General features: G+C 40.0%; 1 protein-coding gene across 40 annotated transcripts in view; it reads left to right on the top strand.

Annotated features, from left to right (window-relative positions):
- ADGRG2 (adhesion G protein-coupled receptor G2) overlaps window positions 1-13,688 on the top strand; it is a 131,551-nt gene that overhangs the window by 72,952 nt on the left and 44,911 nt on the right. For 6 of the 40 annotated variants that reach the window (XM_078362866.1, XM_017968725.4, XM_078362858.1 and 3 more), the window contains 4 exons: window positions 7,279-7,314; window positions 9,875-9,913; window positions 10,021-10,044; window positions 11,540-11,578. In XM_078362866.1, the coding sequence (XP_078218992.1) occupies window positions 7,279-7,314; window positions 9,875-9,913; window positions 10,021-10,044; window positions 11,540-11,578 (138 nt within the window). Of the gene's footprint in view, window positions 1-7,278; window positions 7,315-9,874; window positions 9,923-10,020; window positions 10,045-11,539; window positions 11,579-13,538; window positions 13,581-13,688 lie in introns of all 40 variants that reach the window. The other 34 variants (XM_054250832.2, XM_078362854.1, XM_078362853.1 and 31 more) reach the window with 9 other exon arrangements.

Here is a 13,688-nt window from a genome sequence, read left to right as displayed (position 1 = left end):
AGATAACCATCTCACATTTGAAGTCTTAATATCTACCACAGTGTCAAACAGCAGGGAGAAAAACGAAAACTTCAGAAACACCCAGACATGAGCTTACACAACTTTGGTGCAGGTGGTTTATTTGGGAGGTGATCCCAGGAATGAGAAGTGAAGGAGCAGGCATTAGGAAAAGAGGAAAGGTCAGTACCAGAGATGTTATTGAGGTCACTGCTGTAGGCAATGGGGCCTCACAATGACTAACTTTTTCGTGCCATTTCCGATATGTATTCGGGTGGGCATTTCAGCATACGTTTGTAAAACCTGTTAAGGCATCTATCTGCTGTGATCGCCCACTATAACTACTCAAAGTTCAGAATCTGAGTCATAGTCATCCAAGAAGTATTCGCAAGTCTTTCCTTCATTGACTCTGCTTTAGTCATTTTGCCTTGTTACTTTCAGATCCATTCCCCATCCTTCCCTTACTCTGTATCCCAGGGAACTGACTGCTTGCAGTATCTTTCATGTCTCCTTACCAACTGGCTTCCAGCTAGGTTCAGCCAGTGGATGGCAGGGACAGGAGATTGGAGTGCAAGAGGAAAGGGATACTCAGGGGATTTCTCCCCCTCTCTCAGTTTGGCTGGCATCTAATGGGGGCTGTACCTCTTCCATGATTCCAGCCTCACTGGACAGACCCCCTCCAACATCCTGTGGCCTGAACTCCTGCCCTATGGCTTTGTTCACTGGGATCTGGTAACATCACCTCCCTTCTTTGCTCTTCCAGCGTCTTCCTGCTGTTGCTGACCTCTGGATTGTTTCAGTTCTTCACCTGTGCACCATTTCCCTGCGTTACATTCCTGCTCTTGAACTACCCATCATGGGTCCCCGACCAATCTCTGAATGATGGAGATTTCTTAAGGATTTCGTTAGTCATTGCAAAAGTATTTTAGGACATCAACCACAAATAAGACACTGGACTAGATTCCTGGAGGGTAATAAATAATCAAACAGCTTAGCATCTAGTTGGGTAAACAAGGCACACAGTGGAAAAGTTACATGACATCTGTCCACATAAGAATGAATGGTGTAGTCAATGAATACCTGAATATATTCATTGAGGAGAGAGCCAGCTCCATCATCTTTTCTAACCAGGGCATGCTTTAGAGGGCCAGGGAGCTGACATAAAGGGGTCATCTCCCAAAACTTACAGTTTTGTAAAACAAGGTGAAAAATTGGAATTTTATTTCAAAATTTATTTGAAATTTCTTGATTTTTAAATGTTGGTGAGTAATTCAAATTTTCAATAACTTGAAGCTGGGCACGGTGGCACACTTCTGTGGTCCCAGCTACTCAGGAGGCTAAGGCAGGAGGATCACTTGAGCCCAGGAGTTTGAAACATCTCTGAAATTTATTTTTTTTAAATAGCCAGGTGTAGTGGTATGCACCTATAGTCCCAGCTACTCAGGAAGCTGATGTGGGAGGATCCCTTGAGTCCATGAGTCACTGCAGTGAGCTACGACTGCATCACTGCACTCCAGCCTGGGCAACAGAGCAAGACCCCGTCACTAAAAAAATAATAACGAAAAACTCCAGCCTGATTCCCACTGTGCAAACAAGATAAAACTTGTTTGGAGGCTGAATTGAGACTGTGGGTGTACAATTGGTGGATGGATTACTGTATGGGGGAAGAAACTGGATGCAAAGAATGTTAGGATTCTTTCCAATGGGAAGGTTCTAGGGTTCTAATTTTTCACCTACGTATTAGGTAACGATGGCCTGGGTGTGGAAGAGGGCAGTGAGCATGGGGAGAAGAGACAGATGAGAGATTAAGGAAGACTGCTAATAAGACCCTAAGGCCAGGTGCGGTGGCTCACACCTGTAATCACAGCACTTTGAGAGGCAGAGGTGGGTGGTTCACTTGAAGTCAGGAGTTTGAAACCAGCCTGACCAACATGGTGAAACCCCATCTCTACTAAAAATTCAAAAATTAGCCAGATGTAGTTGGAGGTGCCTGTAATCCTAGCTACTCAGGAGGCTGAGGCAGGAGAATTGCTTGAACCCGGCAGGCAGAGCTTGCAGTGAGCTGAGATCACATCATTGCACTCCAGCCTGGGTGACAGAGCAAGACTCGGTCTCAGAATAATAATAATGCCCCACATTTCTGTATTTATTTATGGTCTACAGAGTTTGTCATTGGAACCGGGATACAGTAGAACCTCAGAGGTTAGGTTCAGAGGTCAAGCTGCCTTCATTCAAATTCAGGCCTACAAGCAATGATCTGTGAGGCCTTGAACAAGTTTCTAAACCTCACCCAGCCTCAGTTTCTCAAACACTAACAAGGAATGATACTGATGTCACCTACCTCTCCAGGGTTGAGGAGTCTTTCCGTGGCATCACTCTGACCCACTCTTCTGCCTTCCTCTTCCACTTTTAAGAACTCTTGGGCTAGATTGAGCCCACCCAGGAAATCCAGGATAATCAATCCATCTCAGGATCCTCAGTGTCCATCACGTTTGCAAAGTTGTTGGCTGGGTAAATAATAAAGTTATTTGAAGTCCGTCACATGGTAAGCCTGGATCACAGGAAGCGTGGATCAGTTTTTGCTATTCCTGTTATGCCACGTATGTTCTCTCTTTGAGAATCCTTGCAATAGCCCCATGCTACAGTGAGAAGACTGTCCAGGATGCAATGAGTGGATATGGAGGTGGGAGGCAGGGATGCGGAGGAGTCGGGAGCAATGCCCAGAGAGTTAGCATCTTGGTTTGTAGACTCAGCTCCATTGTTAAAAGTAACATTTTGTTTCTGGGCTCTCCACTTGACCCCTGTAGGATTTATACTCTTGAAGGGCGGTTCCTGGCAACTCATTTTCCATAATTTAGGAAACTGGGTTTCTGAGTATGGTGGAAAGACTAGTGGCTCCCCAAAGATGTCCATGTCCTAAAATCCCCAGAAGCTGTAAATATGTTACCTTACATGGCAAAAGGGACTTTGCAGGTGACCATGAGGTTATCGTGGATTACTTGGGTGGTCCTAATAGCATCACACCAGCTCTTAAAAGTGAAGAGGAGTCAGAGTGATGCCACCTGAGAAAGACTCCCTGGCCCTGTCCCATCATGGCTGGCTTTGAAGATGGAGGAATGGGGCATGAGCCAAGAAATATGGGGGGCTTCTAGACTCTGGGAATTGAGGGAATGGCCCTCAATTTATTGCTAGCAAGAAAATGAGAACCTCGGTCCTACAACCACAAGGATTTGAATTCTGCTCATCCTGAATCAGCAGGAAACGGATTCTTCCCTAGAGTGTCCAGAAAAGAATGTGGCCTAGCATCATCAGCAGCACTGATTTTAGTCTGGAGAGACCCCTACTGGACGTCTGGCCTGCAGAACCCTGTGATAACAATGTTGTGTTTGAAGCCACTAAGTTAATGGTACAGCAGCAATAGCAAACCAGTACTGAAGTTTTCAACTTAAATGTTTGGCTGGTGTTCCTGGCAATACTATAGAGTTCAGGAACCGATCAAGTGTGGAAATCATCTGGGGTGATGAGGGATGAGTTTTTTGATATACTGAGTTGGAGAAGCAGTGACAGTGAGACGTTCATATGGCAGTGCTCAAACCACACTTGGCCATGTGGGATTAGAGTTTGGAAGGTAGTGGCAATAACTGAAAAAACAAGTGCCTGGGAGGGGGTGTAGGGAAAAGAGACTCTATCAAAGGGGCCAGTTTCTTGAGTTTCTAGCTCGTCTGGCTCCATTTGGCTTCCATTCTAAGCCAAACTCCTGCTCGTCCTAATTGGAATATATGGACTTTGTTTAAAAAAAAACCACTAGGGAGTCATACTGAGTAAATTTTATAGACACAGCACCATAATTTTATTTATTGACTTAAATTGAGACTTCCGTAAATGAATAATGCTTGATAATTGGCTCTTTGTAGGTTCCAAAGGAAAATCTGAAAATTTTAAATGTTTTTCCTTTCTTTGTTTATGAATCTTTTTAACAATGGAAATGTTTTGTCTCCTACGAGTGGCATGGAGCTCAAATATATGACTCACTGGACATGACGACCACCTTCTTAGTTGAAACAAACGTGAAGTGAGTTAGGAGCGGGCCCAGGAGAAACATAAGCTGATCCTCAGGAAAGTGTAAGGCCTGTGGACATACCTCTAGATTGGACCAGGAATGAGGTGGAGCATCGTAATGAGAGACAGAAAAAGTGAATAAATGTTAGTCACTGAGGAGCTGGGTTCCTAAAGGAAAAAGAAATGCCAAAAGAAAAAAAAACAGCAAAGAACAATTTTTAAATCTCTAGCTTTAATTTACTAGATTCCCTCCCTTCATCAAAGTAGACTGTGTCTTTCCTGTAGGGAGTTACCGAGAGCCCTGCACATTTCACGATGGAAGAGACCAGTCCTGGGCTTGTCCAACCCCTCTTCTCCATTTTTTTTTAAAACAGAGTCTGGTTCTGTTGCCCCAGCTGGAGTGCAGTGATGTGATCTCGGCTCCTGAGTTCAAGTGATTCTCATGCTTTAGCCTCCCGAGTAGCTGGGATCACAGATGTGTACCACCATGCCTGGCCAATTTTTGTATTTTTAGTAGAGACAGGGTTTTGCCATGTTGGCCAGGCTGGTCTCAAACTCCTGGCCTCAAGCAATCCTCCCACCTCGGCCTCCTAAAGTGCTGGGATTACAGATGTGAGTCACCGCACCCAGACTCGTGTACATTTTGATCAAGTTTCAGCTCTTGATTATGAGTCCATGCCTATCAAACCTGTCTACTCGGGGATGGTGGGCCAGTTTTAGGAGTTTCCCAGAAAACTTCCTTCTCTGCTCTGGCTCTTCTCTTACCTTTGAGTTGACCATTTTTTTCTAGTAAGTAAGAAAGAGGTGAAACTCAAATCAGCCCCCTGTTTGTACACAAATCAACAGATTTGGCAGTGGAGAAGGTTGGAACTATGGCCAGCCACTGGGCAAAAGTGTCAGTGAAGTAGTGTTAGCTTCTGTTGCTCTTCAATGGCACTCTCCATCCCTCTTCTCTGGTACCTAACTCCTCCCAGGTGCCTTCTTCCTGCTCCCCGTCTTTGCCAGGTGCCTGCCCCTCTTCAGTTTACCCGCCCACACTCACAGGTGTCATTCTGAGGGTAGTCCATATTGAATGTCCATTTTTCCCAGGGCCTTCCCAGATTGCCCAGTGTGGTAGCTCTTTGCTGGATGATGACATGAATTCACCCAGTTCAGATGAACTCATACTAAGATGTGAATGACTGATGACCCCTTAAGTGCTCCCAGAGGTATTTTTTAAATTAATCCTTTCAGGCTGGGCATAGTGGCTCACACCTGTAATCACAGCGCCTTGGGAGGCCGAGGTAGGAGGATTGCTTGAGCCTCAGGAGTTCAAGACCAGCCCTGGCAACATAGTGAGACCTCCATCTCTACAAGAAAAGTTTTTTTAATTAGCCAGGTGTGGTGCATACCTATGGTCCCACCTACTCAAGAGGCTGAAGTGGGAGGATCTCTTGAGCCTGAGAGGTCTGAGGCTGCAGTGCCTCAGTTGCACCACTGCACTCCAGCCTGGGCAACAGAGTGAGATCCTGTCTCAAAAACAAAACCCTTTAAAAGCTAACTCAACAGACTCTGATTAGTGGAATATTAAAGTAGCATGAGAGAGATGGAAGAACAGAGACTAAGGAAGAAGTCACTCCCATTAAAACAGGGCACCAAAGCAGCTGACCACTTGCCTACATTTGCCTTATTGACTGCAGGGTAATTGGGGACCTTGAGCACTCATTCAAGTCCTGCTTTCAAGCAGAACTACGATTGTAGTTATTCCAGAAAGTAATCAGTACTCTACCATCATTTCGGGAAAATAGGCTCCTGGAGCCTACCAGGTACGTTTCACTGTGCAATATTAGTTTGCAAACATACTTATTCTTTCCTATTAATTAAATCTCAAGATACCATTGTGAAAATAATTATGCCTTTGTAATTAAGTTTTTGAAAATGTACAAAACCCATGTGGGTCAGTGTTTGGGGATGTAACACTTCAAAGGGTAGTGTAAATTGGTCCAGATTTTCTCTAGGGCACTTTGCAAACAACATTTATGGAATTTCTGAAAGAAATAGCCACATGTGTATGTAAAAATTTTGCAAAAAGGATTTACTGCAGTGTTGTTTGTAATCTTGAAAAATCATACACACCAAAATGCCCATTAAGAGGAAATTTGTAATATAGATCAATGGTACATACAATAATTGAAGTGCTATTCAGCCATCATAGCTGGTGTTGTGGAAAACTGATGATATAGAATGATTCTCAGGATATGTTGTCATAAGAAAAATCAAGTTATAAATACTTGTGTGTGATATAGTCTTTATCATACATATACATACATATATACATATAAACATGTGCATATATCTGTATATGTGGATATATACACACAGAAAATATATACTAACATGTTAATGTCATTTTTCTCTGGGTGGTGACATTATAGGTGGTTTTTATTTTCTTCTTGCTTATCTGTAATTTCTAAAGTTTCTCCAATAAACATGTATTATTTTCATAGATAGAAATATAGAATTACTTTCCTTTTAAGGGATCTGAGCATTTTCCCCAAATAAATAACTCAGCAGCTCTTGTAGTTTATAAACCCAGAGGTGTCTGATCTAGTTTAACTCATAAGAAAGAAATTGCTTAATAGACATGGCGTCTGCACTCAAAAGCAGCACAGTTAATGGAGGTTTAATTTATGCAAACATACGCAATTACTTTTCCACATTTTTATGAATATTAGCCAACAACTGAAGTTCAGTCATCATTTTCACTTTGAAATGAGCTAAACCATTATATAACAAAACATATGGAGCACCAGCAACACTTCAAAATCGGAAGGATGGCCTCACCAAGGGTAGGTCTTTGTAGAGAATTAAAAAGTATTGATTAGGCTGTTGAAAATAGTAGTGAATTAACATACTGCCCTCTTTTGGTAGCTATTTGTAATTCAGCTTCCATTCACTTCCATTAAAGATGTTTATCTCCTACAAAGATGTGCATAAGTTAAGCTAATTTTCTTTTTTAAAATATTGTGCACATTTGAGGTTGATGGCATGATGGGATGGAGTACATATGGGTAGTGAAGTGGTTACAGTCATGAGGCTGATAAACAGATCGATCTCACTTTTTTTAGTGATGAGTAGCTAAAACCTACTTATTTGACAAAAAATCCTTAATACAATACAGTTTCGTTGATTGTTAGTCCTCATGAAACTAAACTAATTCTAAATCACCCCTTTCCTCAACAGATGATACTGATACTTTCAGTTTGTCATCAACACCTGGTAAGTTTTTTTTTTTTTTTTTAAGAACTTTGGGGAATTTCAGGAAAATATTATTCTATAAGTTCTCTATGAAACATGGCATGTAGTCAGGTACAACAAAATTGTTTTCCTCCAAGAAACTTAATTAAATGATGTCATTAAGCCTACACCTGAAAAATCAATAGCAAACATAGACCAGAGGACAGCCATATTGATCCATCCATGTTGCTGGGCAAAGCCAGGCACCAAATCACGAGGGACTAAATGGTGAGTTTTCTTTACAGTAACTACTTAAGCTCATCAGTTATTTTTTAGTATTCGAGTTCAAAAGTCTCTTGAAGAGTATCAAGAACATAAACATGCCAGATGTTTTTACATTTAAGGGAGGAGATGAGATGTTCACTTAAATATACACCTTCAGTACCTCCACTGAAAGGATATTTTTCACTAGGATTCTAAGGGTTTCACACTCACTAGAGTAGGAAGCCAAATACATTAGAGAGAGATTTGTAACAAGAGCCCAGATTGGCAGGAGCCAGGAACAGAACCCGAATTCAAGACTGCTAGCTGGAATGGGACCTTAGGGATGAAGTGGCCCAGCCCTCTCCCTAAGTTGATGAGATACTGAAGCCTGGAGTGGCTGAGGAACTTCTCTAAGATCGCACAGCTCCTTGCTCCACGTCACACAGAGGCAGCACATGGCTTCTCTGACTCCTACTTCTGTATTCTTTTCGGTACACCATCTATTTCAGAACAATCTTTTATGATAAGGAATGAGTCAACTCGCATTCTTTCTATCTGTAGTTGTGTGCAAATGAACTTCTGTTATTGATTCATTACTTAAATCCAATTAATCAAAGTAACTATTACTTCTCATGTACTACTATGTACCTGGAAGTCTCTAGACATCTCCTCCTTCTCCTCTCTTGCAACATAGGAAATATTCGTGTTATAGATGAGAAAACTGAGGCTTGGGAAAGATAAAGCATGCTGATGCTCATACATTCTCTGGAGCCAGACGACTGGAGTTTTAATTTGGCCATGATCCCACCTTCATGGGTAGCTGTGTGGTTTTGGGCTAGTTCCTTTAACCTTTCTGTGCCTCAGTTTCCTTGCCTGTAAATTGGGGAGAATAATAGTACCTGCTCGTCGGGTAGTTGCGAAGACGGAATGAGATAACAAATGTGCCAGGCACAGTGTAAACCCTTGGTAAGTAGTAACTCTTATTTTTACAAGTTTTTGAGTAATGGGGCAAAGATTCAAACCCACGACTGCAAGCCTCCAAAGCCCAAGCAATTTTGATCTTGCCAGTTTGCCCCCTAGTTGTTAAGCTTCTTAGGACACCATGAACCACTCTATTTTTCTTCCAATAGAATAGCCCTCAGCAAACTGAATCATGGTGATATCTACAAAATCTTGTTTGCATGGAATAGGGAATGGGGCCCTGGGGGGACACAGTGGGTCTAGTCCCAGCCTGGGTTCTGGGTGCCCTGGGGGAGAGCAGTGCAAACTGGCAGGTAGGAGCCAGTGTAGCATCGAGGGATGGATGGCAGCCATGCCCACAAGTCTCTTCTTTGAAGAGTGTCACCATTCATTAACATTTGGAAGAATTAATAGTCATTCCTTAAAAACTAGTTGTTGCCGATTATTTTGTTCTGCCCCAAGGGCAAAGGATTCTATATCTATGCTTTGAATCTTATTGCTCAGGAACTGTCTTACTTCTCAGGAAATATCCTTGGTAATTTAAGAAATAAATAAATGTAGTAAATGACAAAATATGGAAACAATAATGTGGACAGACAGGGTGTGTGTGTTTTAGCCAGTGCATGAGCAGTCTAAAACAGACAGGCCAGCCAAAGTGCCTTGACACACCCAGATTTTGTCCATACCAGCTGAAAATCAGGCTCCCTACTGCAAAACTTGTTTTACTTGTAAAATGTTTGTGATTGGTCTTCCCATGTTTAGGTAGAGGTCTAGCCATTGGATCTTTTAAATATTTAAACATGCAAAATCTGTGTAGTAGATTGGCTTCTTAGCTTAAGTGGAGTCATTCCACAGGAAGTTTATCACTTCATTAATTGCCTTAATAGCAGCCATATTTTAAAGTAACTTACCAGGAAATCAGTTTGGTAGTACAGTATTGAGTGGTAACAATTTTTTTAATCCTAAATTTACTGCGGGAAGAGTTGCTAGGCATCCTTATAATAGAATGGCACCAGTGTGCCAATATATTTCATGATTGTAATTCAGCGAGTTATTTCAAATGTTTTCTAGAATGCTCTGGCTGAAAAAATTTTAAAGTAGTATTTCTTGTATTTTGGGCTGGGATTGCATAAGTAGTTAGTAAGTTTCGTGATCATGGGTCTCAGGTTCACTCATCTTGGGTTCTTTTTCTGCAATTCTCTGATTGATTAAATGTGTACTCACCGAGTGTTTATGGGACATGCAGATTTAATGACATCTTAGTCTGCTAGTGTGTTTTCTACTTCTTTTCATAATTACATCTCAAAAGTTTTAACTCTTTGAAATTTGACAAACAATTGTTTCAAAGTATTTATTTAAATTTTTTTTTCTCCTGCAGCTAAATTATCTGTTATCAGTTTTGCCCCCTCCTCCAATGGTACTCCAGGCAAGATTTTGAAAAAATTTAAACCTAGATTTTGCCCAATTTGTTAAAGTTTTGTTTTAATTATACGTTTGTATTGTTTTTCTCCTCGGGACAAAAAGAGGTTGAAACGACAAGCCTCAATGGTAAGAATTTTTCTGAAGCAAGTGAAAATTGATAACCGTTAATATGAATAGAAGTATAATGAATGGTGTTGAAGTTTCCATTTCTAAATTATTTCTGAATACATTGAGTGGTATCAAATAACCCCAAACAAAAACCCAAAACAAAACTTGTCAGCCCTGGAGGGGTGACCTAAACTTTCTGGTTAAATGATAACATTCTTACAATCATGGAGGGAAGAGAGCCTTCCATCACTCTAATTGTTAGCTAAAAAAGAAAAGAAATATTGATCACATTTCGAATTCTCCATTTCCCATGCTGTCCAACACAATGCTAGCAAGTTTCACATGACAGATTGTTTAAATGTGAAAAGCACATCCAGTAATTGAATATGATTCAGCATGGATTTGGAGGCACAGCGTGTTCAAAGACAGCCTTTTTACAGATGATTTGATCAATTTTTAAATAGTTTGAAATGGAAAAAAAAAGAAAGGCCTCCCCATTATGCTAGAGAAAAGGGCAAAGAAGTGGGCTGTATTCAAGGGAAGGGGGCCGAGCAGTACATTCTGTTCCCTTTAATACATGAGCAGAATGTCAGACAGCCTTCCTTCTATCTCATTGCAATGAAACCCCAACACTTTTCACAAGCCCTTGGTTAAAATCAAATCTTACAATGTAGTTGGTGGTTAAGGAGCTGAACAATCATAGATGTATCTCATACTGATCAAAACTGGTTTAAATTCATATTTGGCTCAATAGGAAGGGCCAGATGTTATCATTTTTATGTACAGTTACTTTTCACAGTGAAAATAATATCTTCAGTTTAGCTCTGGTGCAGTTTTGGGATTCCAGTGTGTGTGTGTGTGTGTGTGTGTGTGTGTGTGTGTGTGTTTTAAGTATGATCATGTATTAAGTGCCTTTTGGTTTTTTCCTAAAATTTCATCCAGAATCATAAATTCTGGAATGATATGCATTTAAAGAAATGCCAATAGAATAGATTTTAAATCAAACAGGATCCAAATGAGATTTTCTTAAAAGTTAGTAGAATATAATGGTCATTTACTCCAAATTTAAGCTAGAATTATTTAAAATTGCTTTATAAGAGTATACCGCTGGTAAAAATGTATTATGCATCCACAGGGCTATATATTAAAACCAGTATTAATGTTGGAAATACCATATTCCTTAGAGACTTTCATTATAATAGAGAAAAAAGGGACAAAATATTAACAATATAGATGAGTTTATTTAAATCTAATAGTTACATGAGTGTTACTAAGTGTTTAGAGATATAATTTGCATTTGAATGAATGAATATTTGCTCAGGAATTGTCTCGGGGTTGGAGAATGGAGTAGTGACAGGATGGGTAGCAAAAACATTCAGTGGTGTCGGTTGACTTTTACAAAACTAACTTCTTCCAGATTTGGGGAAAAGGGAAATGTTTAAAGAACCTAGGGAGACATACATGTTTGTAAACCATGCCAATAGTTATGCTAATTTTTATTCTTTTATTTCAGATGTTACTTCAACCTTCTTATCTACTTTAAACCAAACAGGTAATGTCAAGTGATTTCTAAATGTAATAGCTTCTTCTGCAGCCTCTTCTGCTGGGTTACTAAAGAGTCTTCTTTTGTCTCCTTGCCCTCTTTCCTGTGCCTTCAGCCATTCATTTATGACTCCTTTTACTTTGACATTCAACTATAATTGTCACCACCCTCCCACACTTCCAGACGATGATGGCCATAACACTCCATTTTAAATAGCATGTATTATTTCTGTGATTATAATAGTGATACATATTAGCTTATAAAAATGGGGAACATAGAGAAATACAAGGAAGAAAATACAAATATCTTTAATGTTACTTTCTTAAGATTATGACTGTTAACAATTTGGTCTATTTCCATTCAGTATCATTTATACATATATTTATATACATATCCTATTATATCCTTTGCAAAATGGTCATAATTTACGTAGGTTTTTGTATCTTGCCCTTTTGACTTAATATTACGTTAGAAGTGTCTTCCAATGGCCCTTACTATTATGAGTTGATAATTTTCCATTGTGTACCATATGTTGAACTTTAAAGTTGTTTCTATCTTCTTTTTAATAGAAGTTATTGCAATGAACATTCTGGTGCCAACATCTTTGCATTCATCTCTGATTTCTGTAGGATACATTCCAAGGATTGGAGTATGCAAGGATTGCATCTAAGGGTCAGCAGTGTGAATATTGTAAGACCCTTGATACCTGCTGCCCAGTTAGCTTCTAGAAAGTTTGTGCCCAGTGACATTCCTGTCCACAGTGGATGAAAATGTCTGTGTCACTGTACTTTTGCTGAGACTGTATCATATATTATTAAATATTTCTCTTAACTCTTAGGTTTTATTTTGCATTCTTGATAATTAATGAGGTTACCCAAGAGCACTTCAGTTACCAAAACCAGAAGTTCATTTCACAGTTGTATTTTGTTTGCTCTAAAACGATCAGGGCAAACAAAGTAATATATTTAAAAGATTCTTAATTACAGTGCAAAGTGCTGTCAGCCTTCATAATTACCACCCATCATTGCCCATGGGTCACACATTGAAACCTGACAGTTTCAGAAACCTCATTTGTGTGTCTTTGTTACTAATAAGTTTCTGCCAGAATATCATCATCATTCTTAAGTATGTATTCAATCTCTGAGCTTGGCCTTTTCTTCAGAACTTGCCCATCCACCCTAGGTGACAGAGATTCCGTGCAAATCTGTGCCCTGAACACAGCCTCTTTCCACTGGCCGTTGTTACAGCAAAGATTTCTGTACCTGGTTCTCCATTATTTGGGGAATGAACCATGGGCTCTGTCCCAAAAAAGTGTTTGGAAGACATTTTTAAAGTTTGCTCCTTCGGGGCATGTTAATATTTGCCTGTGAGTCACTGACTTCGAACAGTCCTGGTTCTGCTGTGGGCGTGTTATGTGACTGTATGGATGTGTATGGATGATCTCAACCTCTCTGAGAATAGCATTCTTCATCAATACACCGGGGATAGTGTTATGTTAATTCCTCAAGACAATATTAAGACACTTGATTGTATAGTAGCAATATTTTAAATCCCATGTGACTGTTTCATGTTAATTTTTACTCTGAATCACCTGCTCTTTATAACCTGTTACCTGAAGGTCCTGATAGGGGCTTAATTCTACATATCTGAAGTGTATCCATGTCATTTGTCTAGCAGCAGGGCATGGAAATGAAATTCTAAAGTAGAATTACACAAGCAATGAGGTGTGTACTGGGTGTACTCTAGCTGGGTAAACATGGAACTCCAACTCCCAGACCCACCCTGTGCCAACGCTACATGAGCCGTGGATGCGGTTCCCATTCATTCTGCTGCTGAGATGACCGATAGTGCCTTAAAGATGTCAACAGTGTGACTTTTTGCAGCACTTCACTAAAATGATACTCATGGCAAATTGTTTTTAAAAAACAGGCAATAATTCTGCTCTAATATTCAAGTTGTTTCTTTGCAGAAAAAACTAAAATCACTATAATAAAAACCTTCAATGCATCAGGTATGACTTATTATCAATATCAAGACTTTCTTTTCTATGACTAAAATCAAAGTAAACAAATGGCTGGTGTTTATGATTTCTTTCTCTTTTTTCCAAATTTTTCAAGAT

Source organism: Callithrix jacchus, chromosome X (assembly GCF_049354715.1).
Source record: "Callithrix jacchus isolate 240 chromosome X, calJac240_pri, whole genome shotgun sequence".
NCBI lineage: Eukaryota > Metazoa > Chordata > Mammalia > Primates > Cebidae > Callithrix > Callithrix jacchus.
This window is presented reverse-complemented; position numbering and strand designations above follow the sequence as displayed.